Consider the following 23140-nt stretch of genomic DNA (forward strand, 5'->3'; position numbering starts at 1 on the left):
AGCACACATGCCTGGGCATGGGGCAGCTGCCACCTGCCGAGCTGCAGAACCCCCCTTGGCAGGCTCTGGGGGTCCTTCTGGGTCCTTCTGGAGTGGCAGTGCCAGCAGGTTCTTCCCGCTGCTGAACAGAGGAGGCAGGTCCCCAAGGGCTGGAGGCCTGAGGGAGCTTCCACTGGGAGCCTGTGCCTTAACCCTCTTACCAGCTGCAGTGGAGATCCATTCTAGTCACTGATGCTGGGGAGCCAACGAGCCCCAGCTGCTGACAGCTGTAGCCTGGGAGTCATTTATGTCCCTGTTTGTTAGGGCGCTGGGGGTCGGGGGACGTTGCACAGAATGGGAAGCCTCATGATGTAGAGGGAAAGTAGGGCCTCTGTTCACCCACAACAGCTGAGGGTGGGGGCTGCCAACTCCAGGACCCAGAGGCGTCCCGATGGTCATCTGGTCTTTCTGCCCATCTGGGGGCTGAGGATTGGGAGTGACAGGCCAGGAAGGAGCCCCTCTCTCCTTTTTCCTCCCTGGAGAGGGAATGGGAGCTGGGAGATTCCAGCCTGGGACATCCTGGAACCCCTGGGTTAGGGGCCGGGCAGAAAGGGAGGCGGGCTGAACAAGCAGGATTGGTGAAGGGCCCAGAGCCTGCCCTCTGACAGGCTTTATTTAATACTTGGCTCACTCAGTGTGTATTTCACTATTTGTTGAAGTTGAGCCAACATTTAAAAGTTGGATTTCACATTAAAGATAAACAAAATGCCTGGATGTCTGGCTTCTCTTAGAAACCTTGAGGATCTGACTTCGTGATCTGCCCGCCCAAAGCCAGGAGCTGGAGGTTGCAGTGAGCCGAGATCCAAACATTGCACTCCAGCCTGGGTGACAGGGTAAGACTCCGTCTCAAAAAAAAAAAAAAAACAGAAACCTTGAAGACCGCATGCTGCTGGTCCCTTGGATCTGAGGCGTGGCTGACTCCTTAGAAGGGTCCGTGCTGCCGTGCAGACCATGGTCCTTGCAGGCCAGCATTGACATCACTCCCTGACATCACTTGCCTGGCCCCTGAATAACGGGGCTCCAGCCCAGGGCTCTGCCTAGGGGCTGGAGAGGGTAAGCAGAGCTGTGAGGCTGGGACTCCCCGGCCGGCCTCCCACGCTCAAAGGGGAATGCTGGAAGGGCTGGGCTGCCCTTGAGGCCCTCCAAGGCTGGCCCAGAGATCCCTCCACCAGGAGGAGGGAGGGTGACTGCTCTCCAACACCAGCGTAGCTGGGCACGGCCAGGCCTCCGTCTGCAGGAACTCAGAGGGAACGGGGGCATGGAGTAGGCCGGCCGGAGCCCTTACTGTTTCCCCCATGCTTGGGGCTGGGACACTCCTGGTTGGACAGAGGGGACTCTCTCCTCTGACCCACACAGTGAAGCCAAGTGGGGTTTCTAAAGGATTCTCCGGCCTGCTGCCAATGCTGTTGCTGGTGCCTGGACTGCAGCATGAACCCCCTCAACTGAGCGCTTTTTCCACTCAAGGGCTGCTTTATCCAGAAGCCACGAGCTGCCAACACTCACCCCTGGGGCAGCAGGGGCATGGGGAGTGGCAGGGAGGAGGCCCAGGAATTGGGGGTCTGGGGGCCGCTGTTCCAGGATCCGCACATGGTGAAGGAAAACCCTGGGGCCAAAGACCCAAGGATTATCACCCCTGCCCCCTCAGCCCTCCAGGGTTCATCTCAGGGTCTGGGCGTTGACTAACAGCTTCCAAAGCTGTGGGTCCTGGGAAAGTTGTACAACCTCTCTGTGTTCCAGCTCCCTTATCTGTAAAGTGAGGATACTAACAGTGCCCACCCCAAAGGGTTGTTTATGCAGATTAAACAGGTCAGAGCCAGGCATGTAATAACCACGGTATATGGATGGGCTACTATTGTCTGCTGATACGGCACGACAATCCACTGAGCAGTCAGGGCGAGATCACGACCCCATCTGCAGCTCAGTGCGGGCTTCTCTGTGTCACTCAGCTCCTGGACGCAGCATGGACTTCCCCGTCTGACCCCAGATCCGGTGACTCGGACTGTAGTCTTAATAACATCTTTTATTAATTTTGCAAGAGGAGAAAAATAGAAATTTATTTCAGAGTTAACGCCTATGCAGCTTTTTTTTCCCTCCTAAATTGCACAGTACATACGATTATTATAAACATCGGCCGAGGTTCTGGGTTGTGTGAGTGCCATCTCCCTGACAAATCTGACCTGTACCCATGCCTCAGCTGGGAAGGAGCAGCTGGGACTCCTTTTAATGCAGCGACACTGCTTTGGGTCACAAGAGCTGGTGTGATCAGCCCGACTCCCCCACGGTGGGAGGTGCTCCTCACATCTGGGAGCTGAGCAGAGGTGCCGGGGGCTTGGAAGCCAGAGAAATGATGGATCTTTCCCCGGGAGAAACAATTCTTATCTTCACATCAGCCCCGTGCTCCAAATGAAAAGCGCATTTGCATAGCTGCTCGGCTGCTAAGCTCGTGAAGTATTTGCTGGGGCCCTGGGTTGCATAGGAACGTACCTTGAGTGCAGTACTGCGGCGGGCCGGGCTGGGCGCCAGAAAAACAACGGATTAATATTTGGAAAGAGAAATTACCCACCACTGGGAAACCAATTAGGTCCCTGATCCGAGCTTGTTACATCGATGGAAATAGATGCGTTCTGGGCTGCACTCGGTTGGGGGTGCAAGGCACATTTCCAACTTGCTGGGAAGTGGCTGAAGACGGAGAAAGGGTGGGGGCCCGGGCGAGGAGCACCTCACGGCCTGCCTCCAAGGGCAAAGGGGCATGGACAGAAAGCAGCCACCTCAGTAAGCCTGGCTGTGATCAGCCCAGGAGGGACATGTGGCAGAGAGTGTAGCAAGGGCTTGCTGAAGGGTGAGGGGGGGTGTCCTTGGCGTACCCCATGCCTGCGTCTAGACTGCACTGGGGTGGGTTCTTCTGGCCCTCTGGGGTCTGGAGCTGCCAGCCTACTAGCCGGCCTGCCCACTCTTCCTGGCCTGGCAGCAACACAGAGACAGTGCCCTGGCCTGCCAGAGTGGGCTCAGCTCTTGCCAGGGTGGCCGGCGGGTGGCCTGGCTGACTTTCTTCCCTCTGCAGGACGCGCAGCCTCACCAATCCCTTATCAGGCCTGATGAGAGGAGACGGGGAGCTATACAGAATGAGAGGGTCTTGTGGACGTGAGTCCAGGAAACTATCCCAACCTCTCAGCCAGCTCCACCAGTCCCCAAATGAGACACGGATGTGCAGGGGCCAGGGGAGTGCTGGCGCTGATGCTCAGGCTTCTGAAGGCAGGTGTCCCTGGGCACTGCCCTGACTGCTGGAGCTGCGGGGTGGGGTCTGGTCTCCCCACTGCCCTGCTCAGCCGTGCTCCGGGCCCTCTTAGGCTGGATGGGAAGCCTCCTCAGCTCGTCTCATTGTCCTGGCCCAGGACAGGCCCGGCTCATCGTCAGCCCAGGCCCGAGTGGTCACGGGCCCTGCTTTGCTGGATCTCACAGCAGAGGCATGAAAGCAGGTGTCCCGGGCTCCCTGAGGCCAACCCGGAACTGCAGGGGATTACCCATGGCCACGCCGAGCCCTGCCATCTGTCACTCTGCTAGCATCCAGGGCTGTCCTCCCGAGTCCCCTCTCCCCAGCAGGCTCCCCTCAACACTGCCATCCAGATCCTGGGACTGAGGGGAGGGACACTGGCGCCAAGTGGGGCTGGCGGCGGAGCCCACCCCCGCGGGAGGATGAGCTCTCCCTCTCGCCAGTCAGCACCGCCATCGTCTCGCCGCCTCCTTCTCGCTGATGCAGGTTTTGGGGCGTAAGGCTGTCACGACAGGACACAGAGGGACCAGGGTTACCAAGTCTCAAACCCTGGAGGGGTGCCCCACACTCCCCAGTGAAATCCAGCAGCCTGGGTTGCCATTCAAGGCCCTTGGAGAACAGTCCCTGTGCTTGGGGCACCTGGCACCCTAGCCCCTTCCCTCCGCCTGGAGCAGGCTCTACCACAACACCCCTCTCGGCCTTTGCCCAGGCTGCCTGGCACACTCCTCACGTCCTTTATGATCCAACTCAAACATCACCTCCTCCAGGAAGCCCTCACCTTGGGCATCCTCTATTGGTTTCCCACGGCCCAGGGCAAACCCCTTCAATATGGTGCTCTGCCCCTGACTACTTTTCCCCTGAGCCCACGACACTTGGCTTACAGGAACCTACGCTGTGTTACCTTTGCCTGCAATAAGCTGGCAGCATGTTGCTCCCTGGTTCTGTCCCCTTCAGTCCCTCCCCAGGCCTCCGGGTGGGCTCCTGGGCAGAGGAGAGGGGTCTAGGGGCAGGCAGGGGTGAGAATGGGGGTGCGAGGCCACCAGCTCCTTCTGTATTCAGACCGAGCTCCCAAGGCGCGACATTCTGGGCAGAGAAATGCCACTGACCTGGGTCAACAACGCTCTGCTTCCGTTTCGTGTTGGCAATGATTTGGTTTTCATTCATCATCTGGACATCCTGATCCTCGGCCTGATTACTGTGGGGAGGAAGGAGGCAGAAGATTCGATCAGGCTTCTGGCCGCGTGTCCCAGCCATCCATCCTTGTTTGTTAGGGCTGGCGGGGAGGCCGTGGGGCCGGCTTGGGCCATACCTGATGGTGGTGTGTCTCTCCTGGTGGCAGATGTCCCTGTCCTCGGTGAAGAGGATGGTGTGGTACGGCACGGTGGGCTCACATGTGGGCAGGATGCCCCTGACCAGGTGGTTCACCATGGCCAGGATTCCGTTATACACGAGCAGGTCATCCACCAAGAGCTGCATGGGCACAGGGGCGGGGCTCATGGGTCCCCCTCCTCCCTCCCGTGTTGACCTTGGGCAAAGCACGTTACTGCTCTGAGCCAAGGCTTTCTCCTCGGGAAGATGGGGCTGTCAGGAACAAGCGCCTACTGTGTGCTGTGCCGGCCTTGTGATTTCAGAGCTTCATAACCACTGGGAAAGGCAGGGGCTATCAGCTCACATTGCAGATGAGGAAATTGAGTCCCAAGGGGCTTTAACACCATGAGCACAAGCAGCAGAACTGGAGGTAAACTCGGGTCTCTGGTCCCCGGGGTCCCTGTTCTCCCCATCCCAGGGTCACTGCCCCAAACCAGTGGGATTCTAAAGGGAAAGATGAAAGAAAAGCCACTTTCTGTTTGCCCAGGGTGACACTGAGATCACTGCCAGCAGGTTCTGAATTCATGGCTGGATGGTAAATCTGCCTGCATCTGAGGACCAGGCGTTTGTGTTGAGGGTTGCAACAGAGAGAAGTAAATCAAACTGCGACAAATGATAATTGCCGGCGGCCTAATTACCAACGAGCATAATTATCTCAAGAAACTCAGCTAATAAGTACTTACGCCAAACTCCTTCACCCCTCGATGGGGTGTTTTCGCATAATTCCACAGTTTGATCATTGACACGGTGGTAGGCAGATCGAAAATCACATAAACTCGGTTCACCTGTCAGAGAGCAGAACTAATTAAAACAGGCATGTTTGGAAACAGAGGTGCTCGGCTGGGCTGGGGGCGCCCGGCGTGGGCTGGGGACGAGCGGTGGTGCCCGAGGCAGCGCCTGCCATGTGGGCCAGCCTGGAGTTCCACCCCCTTTCATCTTCTCAAGGCCCATCTTGAGTCAGGTCACGTGTGGCTGCGTTTGCAACAAACCGCTGAGCTGGCTCTTGGAGGGCCTGTGTTCTCAGGCCTGGCGGGGCCTCATTTAAATGGCAGCGGAGAACTGGGAACATTCTCTGCCATCCTCTGCCTCCCCTCAGGTCAGGCCCAGAAACAGTCTAGAGCCCCATGGGCTAAAGGGACAGTCCCCAACTTGGGTGGAGCACCAGATGTCCTGATTGGCATCTGACCCTGTCTGTCCTTTCCCCAAGCCATCACTGAGATGCAACGTGAAGGGTGCCGCTGGGCAATTTCCAGTGCTTGTCTGTGAACCTCCGCTGGGGGAGGAAGGAGGGCGATGTCTAGATTGGGGAAGAATCCAGCAGGAAGAGCGGGACGGGGCAGCCTCAAACAGCCCTCCCTCTCCCCACCTCCAACCAAGGTTCTCAGATATTAGGGGGCTCCTCCCTTGCAAGACAGAATCAAGAAGTAAGCATTCCACACTGGCCACAGGCTGCAGGCTGAGTCCTGCCCCAGGCCCCGGTCCCCAGCTTGTGACCATCCTCAGAATGTTCCAAGAGGGAGCGGGGCTGCTGGGCTAGGGACAGCCTCCTGGCAGGACCATGGAAACAATAAAGGTCAGGGCGAGGGTCCTCAAACTCAGTTGCCTGTGAGGCTCAGGCAGATACAGATGTTGGAGTCCAGCCGCGAGAGCAACAGCTGAAGTCGCCTCACCCCAAAAGGCCTTCCAGTGCAAGACAACGGAAAATCCCTGCTGGCTGCCAGTGTGTAGCCCGCATCTCAGGGAGGACAGAGCTGTGTGCTCCCCCTCTGCACTGGTGCTGGGGAAGCTGACGGACGCTCAATGGGGGTCTAATTTTAGGGTGGCCTTTGGATTTAGGCATAGAACTGCTGATGCTATACCTTCCTGTGTTTTGAGAAAAAAATGTGCCCCCTTGTCCATCCGCCTTGACCCATGGCATGGACAAGGGACACATCTCTGGTCATCTGGGTGCTGAGAACCCACTGTCCATCCCTACCAGGCATCTGGCCCCAGGGTAAGAGGCTTGCGGGGGAGCTGACCACCCCATCCATGCCATGTGGCCGCTCCCCTTCCTCTCCACCACAGCCATGTCCGTTCACCATGAGGCCTCCGTGCTAAAAGCTGAGCAGGGCCCAGTGCAAGGTATGAGATCTGGGAAACTGAGTCAGTTGGTCGGAAGAGCTGACCAGGCCGATTTGGGGCCAGAAGGAGGGTAGGACGGCCGTGTCGGGGTCATCTACCCAGTGATGTAGGGAGGAGCAGAAACAGTCAGTGTGCGGGGAGCTGGGTGCAGAGGAAGAGGGCAGCCAGCAAAGCCAGCCAGGCGGAGCAGAGGGCCACAGAGCTGCCTGCGCGACTGAGGATGCCCAAGCCCTCGGGCAGCTGCGCTGGGGCTCCTGGTTTCAGATTCCCATGGGGCCCCTTTCGTCCCTGGTGTCCCCTCACAAAAGAGAAAGAATTGCTGGACTGGAAGAGCTGACCCCATCAGGCATGTTAGCAAAGACCTAACCCTTTCCGACAGCTCCCACGCATCTTGGCTTGTTCGAGATTCACTTGACCTGGAAGAAAGGTGTGTCACTGAGACCGGGGAAAGAGGATCCCTGGGAACCCACCAGGCCCGGCAGGATGGGAGCCAGCCACATGTGCCTGCCATCACTGGTGTCGTTCACTTGGTCGATGAGCTTGTCTGGAGTGCGGACGTCCCCGCCCACACCCTCCAGGGAGTTCACGCTGTCAGGGAAGGCAGCGATATCTGAGGAGGTGTCTAAGTTGCCATAACCCAAATCTGTGTGCTCAGAGCTGCCAGCTGCCCTTAGGCTGCCAGTTCAGCTCGGGGGACTCGGGCTGGCAGCGTGACGCTTTGCGCATCCGGGGCCAATTGGACGTGTCCCGGGGAAACTGGGAGTGCCAGGGTCAAGGGGAGCAGGTGTGTATGGAGGGGTGGTCAGTTTCAAGTACAAAGAGAAGGAAACCACACAGAAGGCCGGCTGAAAAAGAGGCCCTGCAGGGAACTGCCAGAGGTGGGGACGTAAAACGCTGCTACTGCTTGGGAGGGTGGAGGGCAAGCTCAGCGGAGGTTTTCTCTGGGAAGGGAATGGGGCGGTGGCTGGATTTTACCCTGGCATGGGTGGACGGTGCCAAGTCTCTCCCCCTGGCCAGCGTGGAAGGACCTGGGGCAGCTGGACTCAGCTAATGTGATCTGCAGAACCCGGCTTCTAGCTATGCCTCTGCCATTTTGGCCTGTGAGAGCTTGTGCAAGTCACATGGCAACCCTGGGCCTGTTTTCCCATCTGCAAAATGGGTATAAAACCCTCCAGCTCCAGGCATGAATGCGAGGATCTCAGCGCACCACATGCGAGCCCTCTTGGTAAAAATCAGTGAAACTTTATAGCTGCAAGGAGTCTCTACTCATGATCAAAAACATCAAGATTAATTCACCGCAGCTGAGGAGGGTGGTGGCACCAGGGGAAGGCAGGAAGGGATCTGACTGGAACCCAGGGACCCCAAACAGATGCAAGGCAGGCTTTGGGTTTTGACCTGACTGGTATATCCCTAACTGTGGGGGGCCAGGGATCACAGACTCAAGATCCGAGAGGGGCCAGGCAGGTTACATGAAAGAGGCAGGATAGCTTAGTGCTTGGTCAATGGCCGGTGTCGGGACACAGACTACTGGCTGTGTGACATTAGGCAAGTTACTCGACCTCTCTGTGTCTCAGGCTCCTCATCTGTAAAATGGGGATAATAGCAGCAATCACCTCAAAAGATTGTTGTGAGGGCAAATGAGGTGGCACAGAGTGAGCCCGAGTAAACACAGTGTGTTTCGGGGCCTGGTAGATAACAATGGCAGGAGTGGGGGTTCTCCACGGCAGCGGATAACCAGGTCCAACCATTGTCGCTGTGCACAATCAAGGGCCTGTGTTGCCAACTTCTCAAGGGAAACCAGAGATCGGGGTTTTCACGTGAAACCTCCTGATTTCTAAAAATATTAGCAACTCATTTTAAAATGCGCTGGGCTAACAGTTTGCAAATTCTGGCGTGGACATACCATGAGCAAAGGATTCCATGCTTAAGACATTCAGGACACACTGTGTTGAACACAGTGCAACAGGCTTCTCCCTGCAGACCTTGTCAGAGCCTTTAGAACACCAAAATATCTGTGGTTCTCCGAGAGGGAGACTGTAGTTGGCAGCCTCTCTCAATTCACTGGACCACAGGACTCTTTGGTTTGTGGAATTCCTGCTCCTGATGTCTTAGCAGGCAGGGCTGGGAGCTACTCTCTGCTGCCCGCCCCCAAGGGTCAGCACCTGACTATCAGCAAAGCCTGGGCTCTGGTTCCTAGAGGGCCATTTCCCTCTGCTTGGAAGGTTTCTGCTCTGTTCCCGACCCTCCCGCGCCCCCTTCAGTCTGGGTGGAGCCCGCTCCTGTCCTAGAAAGGATACTGTTTTCCGACAAGGGAATTTTTTCTCCCCGCTCGTCATACAGCTCTAGGCCGGTGAGACCAATGTAATACGGGTCACCCCAGCTGGTGAGAAGCTGAAACTGGAAAATGACTGGGACACTTTATTAAGGAAAGGAAGCCTTACTTTTTTGGCAGAACAAAGTAAAACAAGGTAAAGAGGAATTGTTTTGGGTTTATATTAATGAAATAGAGAAAAACATTTTTCTCTTATTGAGACTAGAGCCTATCGAAATATAGCTGGTATCACATTTTCTTAAACTGCATGTGTGTGTGCATGTATGCATGTATGCACACATGTGCATATGCATGTGTGCATGTGTGCGCACGAGTGCTCATGTGTATGCATGCATGTGTGTGCTGTACATGTGTGTACATGTGCATGTTCATGTGTGCCTGTGTATGCAGGCATGTGCATTCGTGTGAGTGTGCTGCATGTATGTGCAAGTGAGTGTTCATGTGTGTGCATGAGTGTTCATGTGTGTATGTATGCATGTGTGTGCGAGTGTGCATGTGTTCGTGTGTGTGCGTGTATGCATGCATGTGCAAGCATGTGTGCATGTGCCTATGTGTGTGTTAGGAATCCAAAGCCTTCTTCCCACAGGCCCAGGAGACAGGACAGGAGGAGAGGTGCTCTCCAGGGAGCAGGCAGGCTGGGGAAACATCTGTGTCACAAACTCATTGTATGGTATTGAACGAAGTGCCCCAGTTTCCCTGGTTGTGAAATGACAAGAATAGACTATCTGCCCCCTCTTCCATCCCTTTCAAGTAGACAGGAGGCTAAGAAGGGGACACACGAACCTCACAGCACCAGGGACAGGGAGACCGCCATTGCTGATCAAGTCCCACATGCAGGCCTGGGCATCAAGCCCCTCCTCAGCCCTGTGCCCCGCTCGCCCCCTGAACCTCAGGAGCAGACTGGGTGGGAGGCCTGAAAAGGGGCAGGGCAGCTCCCAGATGATGGAGTAGCCGGAGGTAGTGCTTCCGGAACTGGCCGGCCAGAGAGCGGGCCTTAGAGCCAGGCTGCCTGGGCTCACTCCCCAGGCCCTACCCCTTCCCACCTGTGTAGCCTTGGGCAAATTACTGAGCCTCTCTGTGCCTCCATTTTCCTAGCTATGAAATGGGCATGCTAGTGGTACCACAGTGCTGGGCTCTGCTGCCCAGGCTGGAGTGCAGTGGTGCAATGAGAACTCACTGCAGCCTCGAATTCCTGGGCTCAAGGGGTCCTCCCATCTCAGCCTCCAAGTAGCTCAGACTATGGGCATGTGCTACCAGCTAATTTATTTGTTTTAAGATATGGGGTCTCATTATGTTGCCCAGGCTAGTCTCAAACTCCTGGCCTCAAGTGACCCTCCTCCCTCGGTCTCCTAAAGCACGGGGATTACAGGTGTAAGCCACCGCGCCTGGCCTGCTAAGCTATTTCTATCTTCACCTCCTCCCTGGCTGGCTCCAGGACACCCCCTCCCCAGTCTAGCAGCTGGGGTCAGTGTCAGCTTCTCTAAGCTACAGTCTGAGAGCTACCCCTCTCAGCTACAGTCCTGGGTGTTGCCCCCTCCAGCCTCAGCTGCCAGGAGTGGGATCTGGAACTAGCTTGGCTGCCCCAGTCCCAGCAGCTCCCAGTGGCCCCGAGGACCCAGGGGTCCTCCCATCCTCTGTCTTGGTTTCCCTGCATGGAGTTCCAGTTGCCTCGGCTATGACCGCCTGAAACCCTGGCTGGGCCGCCTCGGGGCCCGGGATGAGCCGGCGGGGCGGGAGCAGAAGGATACAGCCGCAGGGCATCAGCGGCGCCTCGTAGTCCATGCTCGGGCACTCCAGGCTTTTTGTGTCCAGCCTGAAAAAGCACAAAACAGCACCATGAAGAAGCTCACGACAGCCCAGAATCACCAGCCGGTTACTCCCCAGGCAACAGGCTTTGAAGAAACGTGGCAGTTTAGCGTTCCCCGGGCTGCGGCAGGGAAAAGACAGATGAGGCCCCTGCGTGCGTGGAGTTCCCGCTCTAGATGACAGTCATTGCCAATGCCAGCAGGATGCTGTGCCAGGGAGGCACGGGGCTCAGGGCTTTCCTAAAATGGACTCCTTTATTCCTCAACACAACCCTAGGAGGTGGGTATTTTTAGATCCTTGGGAAGTGGATGAGGAAACTGGAACACAGAGAAGTGAAGTCACTTGCTCAAGGCCGTGCAGCTGGCAGGTGGCAGAGCCAGGCTGGGACGCCAGGTCTGCTGCCACTGCCCCTTCACTTAACCACCCCCACTATGCCTTTATACGCAAGGGTGTCCACGCTGTGCTGACAGCCAGGACAGGGTGACGGGGCTGAGGGACTGGGTGGGGCAGGCTGCCTCAGGGAGTGCTCTGGGACGGCCTCCAGGAAGAGGCAGCCTTAGGAAGTGTCAGAGCAGAGCCTTCCACACAGAGGAGCAGCAGAGCAAAGGCCCAAGGTGGGAAGACACTAGGCTGCTGGTGTGACCGAGAAAGCAGCCAGAGGGCTGGAGTCTGGGGCAGGATGGGGAGAGGGAAGCGAGAGGAGGCTGGAAGGCGGGCAGAGCCCTGACGGCTGTGGCCTCATGATCTTCAGTGCCTGAGTCCACTAGCCAGGGCCTCAGTTCCCACATCTGTAAAATGGGCATCATCCTGGCTAAGTCAAAGGGTGTTGGGAAGGATTCCCCAGAGGACCCAGCAAAGCATTCCACACAGCAGGTCCTTCGGAAGGGTTCCCTCCTCCATGGTCCTCCCCACGGGGCCCCCCGCCTCGGTCCAGTGTGAGTGTGCTCCAGCCCTAGCCTGGTTCTCTTCCGTTTCAAGGGCAATGTTACAATTAAGGGACTGTTCGCAGTGACCGGCCCAACCAGCCAAGCCCGCTACAGTGCAGGGAACCTCATTTTGTTCCGAGAGCTAGGCCTCTGGTGTTTGGACATCAGGGGGTTTAAATGAGTAAACTTAACGTGGCATTTACAAATCGTTATGAACTTAATGCGGCTGAGATTGGGGCCAAGAAATCCCAGTGAATCCATGAAATATTAAGCTCTATTTTTCTCTTTGAAGCTTTCTAAATCAGGAACACAGAAACAAGAGAAAGAAGGCCCTTCCCCAAACTGGTCAGCAGGTATTTCTGGAATGGAGGCAGGCTGTAGCCTCTTTTCCCAGCAGGAACCGCAATGAAGCATTTAAAATCTTCAGCACTCCAGACTGAAAAACCCAAATGTCCCCAGACAAGGCAAGTCCATTCCACAGGCTTCCGGTGAGGCTTGGCTGAGCTTTAGAAAATGACTAGGTTGAAAAGCAATGCGTTTGATCACCGTTTCAAAACCCTTTTAGTATATACATCAGAGAACTTGCAAAGCAGGCGGGCACAGGGGCCGGGAGGGGCTGTGCGTGGCGCCCACTTCCCCCTCACCTCCTGGACGGCTGGGGCGGCTGCCGAGCCTGTAGATAGTCCACGAAGAGGATTTCTTGAGCAAAATCAAAGTGGCAGTTGCCTGGCCCCTTCCGGATGAGAAAGCCCTCTGGCGGGGAGACGCACAGGCTGTCCAGGGAGACGTGGACAATCTTGGCCTGGTGAACAAAAGAAATAACGTGACTGAAGGGAGGCAGGCGACGTGGGGACAGTAGCAGTGCTGACATGCCGGCAGCTGTGCTCACCACGGGGAGCTTCTCGCAGAGCCACCTGACCCGGGTCCATTTCCCTATCAGGTGCTGTGCGGGCACTGGGCAGGTAGCAGAGGATGAGACAGGCGAGCCCCCTGCTGGAGCGGCCATGTGCATATGTTCTCTGGTCCACAGCTTTCAGGGGTGACACGTGACTTGGCCAAGGCCCTGCCCACCTCACCAGCTGCAGCAGCCTGGGGCGGCATGATCTGGAGGTCAAGGGCACGGTCAAGGGCTCAGGCGCTCCCATGTCCACCACTAGTAGCTGTGGATGTTACCTACTTTCCCCATGCCTCACTTTCCTCATCTGTTAAATGGGCACAGTCATGAGTTAACCTATGTAAAGAGCCCTAAACAGTACCTGGCACAAAGTGTATACTTGGTGAATAGCAGCCCCCATCAGTCCTTTTTCAATCCCTGGCTCACACATCAGTACCCCTCAGGGAGCTCCCCCTTCGGACAGAACGGGCCGCTTCCTGATCTTTCTTCTCACGGCACTGAGCTCATCCTTTTTGGGCCTGTATGCCTAGCAGCGTCCCCAGTGGCTTCTGGGTCTCTGTTACGGCAGAGTCTCTGGCCAGACCACTTCTCTGTCTGCCTCGAGGCCTGGAACACACCAGGTGCATTCTAAGAGCTTGTTGGATTCACGTGGATTTGAGCCAACATCTCTCACTGTTCTAGCCAGAGTTTTCCAGCCAGATGGCCAGGATCTACTGGTCAATCTCAAAGTCCTAATGGCAGAGTCTGAGGCGTCCCCAGCCACCACCTGGGCTATGTGCAGGGAGGGGTGACAGCCAGCACTCCTCTCTGACTTCAGATTTTGAAGCCTGGTTCTCTTCGACACCTTAGCACACCTTCGTGGTCGGCAACATGGGTGCAGCTGCTGATCCAACTGGTGGCTTTCCCCTAGGGAGAGGCAGAGGAGCTCCTCCTGCAGAAAGGAAGGGAGGAAGGGTCCCTGGCCTGGCCCTCATGTGCTCCTGGGGCCCCTTGTTCCTTAAGCTTTTTGGGAGCCCCTCTGTGTCAGTCACGTATAGGATATGTAAACCTGAAGGGTGGAGCTCCCTGGCTTCGGGCGTGGCTGTCACTAGAACCTGGTCCCTGTCCTCCTCCGTCTCTCCATCTACTTCCTCGAGGGGGATTCCTACTTGGGCCCCCTGAGCTGAACTTCGGACAGCCGGGCCCATCAGCATGACTGCTGGGGTTTTGCTGGCTTGCCTGGAAAGGCGAGTTCTCTCTTCTGCCAGGCTTGGAGCTAGCAGGACGTAAGCCTGGAGCTGCCGCGATGTGCCCCAGACAGAGTCACCCAAAGGTGGATCCAGTGACAGCAAAGCAGAGGCCCAGGAAGCCCCTGTCCATCCCCCAGGGCTAACGCCTCCTCCAGGAAGCATCCCTGACTTCCCCAGGCAGAGCTGGACACCTGTCCTCTGCTCATTCCCTTCGAGGTAAACTCTATCACCACCTCTATCTCATAGCTAAGGAAGCTAGAGTTTACAGGGGATAAGCGATTTGGCCGGGGGCCACTGAAGGGATTTGAAGCCCTATCCCCAGGAGTCCACGGCCCTGGCTTCCAACCACATGCTAGGGACTCCTGGTGCTCAGGAAGGCCTTTTGGGGTGTGGGATCTAAGTCACAGCATCTATCGCACTGCAGTGGGGGGTCTCCTGTCTCAGGCCACATGTCCATCCCTGCCACCACCTCATCCACTACAGCCTTTGGCTGGTGAGGCCAGACCTGTGAGATGGGAACTCAGCCCAACATCCCCAGATGGTGAATTCAGGTCACAGAAGCTCTACCAGACAGACTGTGATTTGCTCAAGGGAATTTTAAGGCCCAGCGGCACAACTTAAGGCAGAAGATTGCTTTAATGTCAATATATCTGACTTCTTCAGTGTGTCAAACCTCTGGAGTGCTCAGAGAGACACGGGTGGCGTTGGGAGGATCTGCGACTGGCCTGCTCAGAGGGGCATGCTGGCTCAGCTCCTGCCACACTGGGAGGGCTGGGGCTACCGACCTTGCTGTAAGACATCATACAATTCTTTTTTTTCTTTTTGGAGACAGGGTCTTGCTCTGTCACCCAGGCTAGAGTCAATGGTGAGATCGTAGCTCACTGTAGCCTTGACCTGGGCTCAAGAGATCCTCCCGCCTTAGCCTCCAGAGTAGCTGGACCTATAGGTATGTGCCATCAAGCCTGTCTATTTTTTTTTTTTTTTTTGGTAGAAATGGGGTCTCACTGTGTTACCCAGGCTGGTCTAGAACTCCTGGGCTCAAGCCATCCTCCAGCCTCAGCGTCCCAAAGTGTCGGGATTACAGGTGTGAGCCTCTACACCTGCTTCATAACACAATTCCTAAGGCTCTAGAATAAATTCTCCACATGGTGGGGAGCCCAGATCTGGGGATTGCCTGAGGCTGAGTCCTGACTTTGTCAACTTTTACCTGGCAATGGTGACGCCAATCCCCTGTAGCAGGTGTGATGAGGAGACAAACCCAGGGAAGTCAGGCCACATGCCAAAGGTTACGCAGCTGGTAGAGTCCAAGCTGAGACTCAGATGGTAGGGCCCTAACTGAATTGCTACCTTTTGGTAGCCTCATCCTTGCTTTTACATGACTGGGGGGGGTACCCATGTTTATTCATTTAGTCACCCGAGGCCAGAAAAGCCCAAGAAAAGGGCTCTTCCGAGGCTCTCTTCATCCACCGAGACTGAGTCTCAGAAGCCCCCTGCTGCTTCTCACTCAGTGAAACATCATGTGGACATCACAGGGTGGGCTCCAGGTCTGACTGGCAAGGCAGAGACTCCAGCTGTGTGACCTTGGGTGGGTGGGTGAAACTTCCTGGACTCACTTTCAGACCCTGAGAAATGAGGGCAGTCACACCCGCCTCCCATTGGCTGGGATGAGAATCCAGTGAAATGACGAATACCCGTGAAACCCTGAACAGAGGCCTGGCCCCCCGAGCACTCAGTGGACTTCAGGGCCAAAACTGACTATGGCAAGCTGGGGCTGGGCCTGCCAGGGACCTCCCCTCAGCTCCAGAAGAAACGGTGCTGTGCGCTTCCCTGGAAATGCCCTGAGCTCTTTAGTCTGCATTTGCCATTTGCAGAAGGAAACAGCAGCTCTCTCCCTCCCTGGACATAATGCCCCCAGCTCCGTTTGGAAAGTTCTGGAGGATTTATGCCCCTCTCCGGCTGCCACGCCAGCCATTCATCAAGGTGCTGCTTCCCTGACGCTGGACTGAGCGCGGCCGCTGCTCCCCGGCTTACCCCGCGATAGGTGTCCTCGGGAGATTTATTGTAGTTCCAGAAGCGCAGGCCTGCGATGCTTTCAGCCCTGTCGAGGCAGATTGTGACCACGTGGTCTAGCCCCGGCGAGAAGGGGATCAGCCACATATGCTCATCCTCCATGGTGATGTTGGTGCCATCAATTAACCTGCAGCAACGGGGACGGAGCGGCGGGGGGCGGCTCGGTGGGCACAGGAGGCATCGCAGCGGGGCCCCCACCCCCTCGCCCCCCAGGGCGTCTCCCCTGCCTGTCACTGGCTGCATCAGGCTCATTAAGGGGAGGTGTGACTGATGAGAACAACAGTCAGAAGTTGTCTCTCATCTATGAAATGAGACATTTTTAAAAAGGAAAAAAAAATAGCCTATGGTGTTAAAGGTACAGAAAAGCAATCATCAGGGTTTTTTTTTTTTTTTTTTTTAAAGGGAAAACGTGTCATTTTTCAGAATTCTTTAGCCCAGTGATCCCATTTCTGGGATTTTTTTCCCCCAGAAGGAAAATGTATTCAACATACGGGAAAGGCTATCTGCACCAAGATGCTCATTACAGTGTTATTTATACTAGCTTAAAACAGAACAACCTAAAAGATCTCTAAATCGGGACATGGTTAAGTAAATTTCACAGGGGTTAAGGGGGCATCGTGAGGATACCGCAGCCACATGGAGGAGGTAGGACACTGATTATAAAGCTGAGAAATAAGGACAAGGACCAGGAGAGAGGGCACAAAAGTGAAAAACATAATTGGGTCAGAGGGTATGAAGGTGAATATTTTTTTCAAGTTTCCAAACTTTCTGTAAATTTGCTGCATTGGTTTATGGCACATTTGAAAAGAAGTGTAGTCCTTCCTTCCCAAGCTTGGGGAGAGGCACAAAAGCACCAGGTGAGCTCTGCAGCTCTTGGTGACTCTGTGGGAGCTGCTCTGGCCAGACCATGCTCTGTGACCCCATGGCCTGAGTATCGCATGGAAGCCCCCAGCACCCTCGTGCTCTTCCCAGCCAGCGCTCTGAGCTTGTCACCTCAGCCCTATCACATGCCCGTCCTGGCCAGTTTTTGGTTCCCTTGCTTGGGACATCCTGCTCATCCTCAAGTTGACCTGTGTTTGTCCCAAGGACAATTGTGCCTCTTGCTTCCCTGGACTTCCCAGCATGCCTCAGCCCAGGCCCTTGTCCTCATGGCTCTGGCCAATGTGTCTGGCACTGCCATTCAGAGGCCTGGTCCTGGAGAAAGGGGCCCAGCTGGCAGCCTCTTGAGCAGCCTCCCTCTCCCTCCCATTTTCCAGGGCCTTCCCCACTCCGCACACCCTAGATTCCTGGTGCCTTGCAGCTTCTGTACTGGGAGAAACCTGGTCTACTGCCACATTTCCTAGATTTGAAAAGAAACTTCTTATTTCCTTTTACATTTTAAAGTTGTGAATTTGGAATAAAATCTCACAATCGAAGTGTTTATCCAAGGAGGTAATATTTCTTTGTTCTCTAAAATGCTGTTATTAAATTGATGGATGGTGTGTCTGACAATTGCTGGCAACTTAAAATTGAGGAAATTCAGCAGTTCCACCCTGGAATGTCTGTGGAACTAAGCTGACTGAGGACAACGACTAGAGAACCTTCCAGTTTCTTCCAAAGGCAATTATCTTTCTGTCCTAGAAATGGGGCTGCCTCCATGGCAAACCTGCCCAATTCTGAGAGCAGAGAGAACTGCTGGAGCATTTGCAGCTGACAGTGAAAGGAAGGTCCTATAGACACTCTCAGGAACATCTCAATGAATTCCTAGCTCTATCCATAAAGAAGCCTAGAAACAGTAACCAGCCAAGTAGCAATGAGCATCCCTAGTGCCAGATTATGGCTTCTAAATCCCATTTCCCACTAAAGGAACCAGGGCACGGCTGATTCCAGGTCTGGGATAAGAAATATACAAGATGAGCCTGAATCATCCTGTCATGTCAGAAGGTGAGAAAGGTGGCTGTTTTAAAAGGACTCAGGACTTCCCAGCATCCAAGAGGGAACGATCTGAGCATCATTTGGGATAAAAACTGCCATGAATTTGACTTTTCAAATGCAGTACTGCATGTTTAAAATCCATAAGTTCATAATAATTCCTAAAAAGAAACACATGTTTTAGACAACACTAGAGAAACAGTTATTTGGAAAACCAAAAAGAAAAGGAGGAGAGAGAATCGAGCCCTTAGGCTGCCTTTCCTGTTTGAATTGCACCACAGAGTAGCCAAATAATTGCGGGAAATTCTCTCTTCATTGCAGTTATTTCAGCAAATAAATAAACAAAAGAATAGTAGGCACAAAATACCATCATTTTGCAACCCCTAATGAATTAATGGACTTCACCAGCATGACTGGCTTCCAACGTCAGAAAGAGTTGACAACCAGCTGTTACATACGTCCTGATGGCCACACTGACAGCTATGTGGTTGTCTTGCCCTAGTGGATGACCCTCAATCTGATCACGCGTCTAGATGAAATTAACAATGTACTAGAAATACAGGGGAGCGAGGAGCAGGCTCAACAATACAGCAGAGATGCAGCCAGTAGAATCCACGTCCACCTGGTTTTTCAACAGGTAATTTACAAGAAAAAATGGCAAAAGGTGAAAGAGAACCTAGAGATTACAAGAGGCTTAAGAGACATAGCAACCAATCGCAACACATAGACCTTATCTGGATCTCAATTCTAATAATCAAACTGTTAAAAAGGGTGGGGGTGGGAACTACAAATCTGATAGGTATCTGGTAATTTTAGAAATCCTTGTTAACTTTTTCTTTTTTGTTGTTGAGACAGGGTCCCACTCTATTGCCCAGGTTGGAAAGCAGTGGCACAATCATGGCTTGCTGCAGCCTTGAGCTCCTGGGCTCAAACAACCCTCCCACCTCAGCCTCTCAGAAGCTCTCCAGCTCCTCAGCCTCTCCAGCTACTCAGAGGCAACCCTCCCACCTCAGCCTCTGAGTAGCTGGGACTACCAGCACATGCCACAACGCCTCCTATTTTATTTTTCAGTTTTTGTAGAGACACAATCTCACTACGTTGCCCAGGCTGGTCTTGAACTCCTGGGCTCAAGTGGTCCTTCTGCCTTGGCCTCCCAAAGTGCTGGCATTACAGGCATGAGCTACCACACACAGGCAACTTTTGCAAGTATAACAATGGTACCAGTATTATGTTTCTCTTAAATCCTTTATTGTTTAGAGGTATACACTAAAATACTTCAAGAGCAAATGCTATCGGGCCTGGGATTTGATGACAGATAATCTGGCAGGGGGGTGGTGAGTGGGTGGGAAGGATCCACAAGCCCCACTGTGCAGTGATCACTTTTCCAGCTGACCAGGAGCCAGGTCTCCAGGCTCCAAGCCTAAACACTCAGCAGAGTGACTTGCCAGGATGTGGAGGTAGTCAGAGGGATCCAATGGCAGCAGGGGTGAGGCCATGGTTCAGGGCCACCTTATAGAAAACCAGGGAGAAGCCTGCCACTGACTCTGCAGGAGTTCAGCACCAGGCCAAGGGATGTGGCTGCAATGTGACATGCCATGGGAATGACTGTCCCCACTCTACTGATCAGGAACCCAAGGCAGGGGAGACTGTGTAACTTAGTGGTTTTGTGAGTGGATTGTGGGTGTCCCCCAGACCTGCGTTCCAGTCATTACTCTGCCACTGCACCAGTCTGGGTGACCTCTGCCCAGTTTTCAACCTCTTTGTATTTCAGTGTCTACATCGGTATATATAGAGCTGATAATGGTTTCTCCATCAAAGGGCTGTTTGAGACTTCAACGGATGAACATCTGTCACCTGCTTTGCATAGCCCAGTGCCTGGCATGCAGTAAGCACTCAAAAACCAGCAGTGATACAATCAGTTATCATTATTGTCCTTGCAGTTATTATTGGAGAGGTTAAGAAAGTTACCTAATAGTTGGCATGGGGCAGAGGCAGGATTTGAACTCCCATCCCTCTGACTCCCTTAGTTCACACCTCCAAGCAGTGCCCAGGCCCTCTGGCTGTGCAGAGCATGGGAGCCGAGTACTGCTCTGCGGTTTGCAGGTCCATATGGTTCAATGCTATATCTGAGGCCCACCCCCTTATTGACTTGACCCAACCTTGGCTTATGAAATCTGACAAGTGCAGGGGAAAGTGCAGCCACCACTGCCTACAGAGACTTCCTGAGCCATCACCTCCAGCTTCACGGAGGGGAGAGAGAGCTTTCAGCCCCTGGGAGGCCTGGGTCACGCATGCGTAAACTGAACTGCCCACTGCAAAGGTTTACAGACAGCTACTGTGTGCAAGGCACTCTGCTAAGCACGGAGAAGAAAACGCAGACCACGGCTGTGTCTGGAAGCATGGGAACCTACCTTCGCATCCCGCCCGCACTTCCAGCTGTGTGGCCCTGGAGAGTCACCTCCCGCCTTGCTTTCCTGAGCCTCGGTTTCCCTCGACCACATGACCTCACAGGGTGGCCGGGGGAGGGACATATGTGATTCTATTTGATGTCTGAGCCTGTAGTCTCAGAGACAGAATAGTGTCCCCAGAACCCTGTGGTCAGGAAAGTAATAATTCTGATAGACACTCACTTGTCCAGGGTCCGGGAGTCGTCAGAGTACTCGGGAAGCTCATTTAAGTCTCTGGGGGAGGCGGAGATCTGGTGCCGGCGGATGGGCAGTGCCTGACCCTCCTTGCCCACCACTTCCAGGCCAGTGAGCCCAAGGAAGTGCAGGTCTCCCCAGGAAGCAGTGAAATTCAGCTGAAGGCCTGCAACAGGAAGACAAGTGGCGCATCAGCACCACAGGCGACTTCTAAAATGAAGACAGGAAGAGGAATGCTATTCGGCCTCTACATTCCAGCAATTTCAACCCAGACCCAAAGTGCCTTGCGGGAGGGCTCTGTGCCGTTCCTCTAGGTGGCCTTGGGCCCAGGCCACTGCCAGTGCTCAGGAAACATCAGCAGGCTGCATGGATGAGGGTTAAACCTGCACACAGCCCTGGGTCCTTCCTCTGCCTACCAGATTGTGCTGTCCCACCCCATACTGAACGTCCTTAGTGGCTTCCCATGCTTTCTGGCCAACAATGCATTCCCCATCAGACTTCCACCTACTTCTCCAGCCTCACTGTGCAGCAGGGATCCTGGGCCCCACCCAGGCTGTCTTTCAGTCTCTCTCGGATTTATATTTCTCTCTCCAACCACAGGGCCTTTGCATGTGCTGTCAGCCCTCTCTAGAGCTCACATGGCCTGGGTGACTGGTGCTCACCCTTCAGATCCCAGCTCCCTGTCTCAGAGAAGCCCTCCTGACTTCTTCGGCCAGGTCAAACCTCCACTGATAACCTGCCATGCCACTGCATGCTTCCCCCTCCAAGCCCTGGTCACGGCTGTAATCTCGTGATCATTTGATAAATATCCTCATGTCCTGCCTGGCTAATTCCTTGAGGGAGAAGCCTCATCTGTTTCTCTAAACCACTGTATCCTGAGCCTGGCAGAGTGCCTGGCACACAGTAAGACCTTAGTACCGATGAAATGATTAAACCAGCAGCTACATGGAGACTGTTAGATCAGTAAGCCCCGGTGCTGGAAACAGATTTTATGCAAATTGGCTGCTATTACAAGGATTCGCGTGCGCTCAGAGTAAAGGAAGTGACCTATGGTGATACCTCCATCCTTTTGCCTCTGCTCCCACCCTCTCTCGATCAGAGACCATTTAGAAGTGACCTTCTGTGGCCCTGGGGCAAAACAGCCCAGGTGCCTTTCATTTGCCCAGGAAGCTCAAATGGAATGAATCTCTTGATCAAGGCCTGTCAGATAATTGGCTGGAGCGTCTCCTTCCTTAATGGTCTCTCATTAGAGCAAGACCAAGCCAATGAGCCCTTCTGCCCTTGGAGAATTTGCTGCTTATTTTAGCACCCTTTTGGGTAGCTGAGTTGAAGACTCTCACTCTTTGCAGCGTTCACAGAATTCCAGCACTGAAGAGCGGGCAGAAGGAAGCTGGGATGTCATTGGTGCCACCCCTTTGCAGCTCAAATGAGGAACTGGAAGCCCAGAGAGGTGAAAGGGCGTCTCTGTGGCCGTGAGGAGGGGCTGGGTCAGCTGGCCTCCCTGGAGCATGGTTTTCTTTCCCACGCCCCTGTCAGGTCCCAACATACTTTTTGTAACTTAACCCTCAGGTCCTTTCCTCCTTGGTGGTGCCAAGGTAGCTCTGAGCATCTCCCGGGCAGGTGAAAAAAACGTGTGGCCAGCACAGCACCCTGTACGAGGGCTTCTCGCCACATCGGTCACGTGCAAAACTACAAACTCCTCCCGCCCGTGTCCCGGCCGTTGCAATGTGATTTTGCTGCTGATCCATCCAGAGTTGTAGTCTATTTCCCCGCTCCTGACTCTGCTTTGAACAATGGGACAGAGGCCCACATCACGCAAGCAGAGGCTGTAACGCACTTGTGGGTTGAGACTGCCGTGTGAAGCGGCCCAGCGAACCCAGTCGCCGTCTCTCTGGCCAGCAACCTCCCCGCCACCAGACCTGTGGGTGATATCGTAGGCCATTCAACTGCTGGTCCACCTCCCTGCTCACCAGGAACTTGAGCGGGCCCAGCAGAGGCCAGCCAAGCCGGCTCACCCAGAACTGCCCAGCCAAGTCACTGAATTCCAAGCCAATGATGAATACGATTCACGGTAGTTGTGTGAAGCTGGTGAGTTTTGGATTGGCTTGTTCAGCAGCAAAAGCTAGCTGACACACTCTTTCTCAGCCTGGGTCAGTGTTCCTATGTCATTTCCTGAGAGGCCTCCCCTAATAACCAGAGCCCAAATAGCCCCGCTCACCCTGTCACATCCTCATCCTGCCCGCCTTGTTGTTTATAGCACTCAATGCTTCCTGACAATCGAGCCTACACTGATCTGCTTATTTGCCTTCATCAGTCTCCCCCACTATGATGGAAGCTCCCTGAGGCCAGGACTCTGCTCGTTTTGTTCACTGCGGTATCCCCAGAGCCCAGAACAGTGCTTAGCAGATGCTCAATGAATGTTTTTAAGTAGAAAACCCAATAGGTCCGACAAGTTTTGTTGATGATTCTTTTGTCCCATTTACTTGCAGATATCTACCGAACCCCTACTTTTTTTTTTTTTTTTTTTTTT

At 54.4% G+C, this 23140-nt stretch overlaps 1 protein-coding gene across 1 annotated transcript in view; it reads right to left on the reverse strand.

The window, feature by feature from the left end:
- Nucleotides 1–2041: 2041 nt before the first annotated feature.
- LOC108302183 (katanin-interacting protein) overlaps nt 2042–23140 on the reverse strand; it is a 110241-nt gene continuing 89142 nt past the window's right edge. The window contains exons 14-23 of the mRNA XM_037737566.1: nt 20599–20776; nt 16019–16184; nt 12508–12665; nt 10880–10944; nt 9097–9207; nt 7270–7409; nt 5362–5463; nt 4620–4780; nt 4417–4505; nt 2042–3812 (exon numbers count right to left, since the gene is read on the reverse strand). Coding sequence (XP_037593494.1) covers nt 3754–3812; nt 4417–4505; nt 4620–4780; nt 5362–5463; nt 7270–7409; nt 9097–9207; nt 10880–10944; nt 12508–12665; nt 16019–16184; nt 20599–20776 — 1229 coding nt within the window. The 3' untranslated portion in view covers nt 2042–3753. The remainder of the gene's footprint in view (nt 3813–4416; nt 4506–4619; nt 4781–5361; nt 5464–7269; nt 7410–9096; nt 9208–10879; nt 10945–12507; nt 12666–16018; nt 16185–20598; nt 20777–23140) is intronic.

Source organism: Cebus imitator, unplaced genomic scaffold (genome assembly GCF_001604975.1).
Source record: "Cebus imitator isolate Cc_AM_T3 unplaced genomic scaffold, Cebus_imitator-1.0 Scaffold39, whole genome shotgun sequence".
NCBI lineage: Eukaryota > Metazoa > Chordata > Mammalia > Primates > Cebidae > Cebus > Cebus imitator.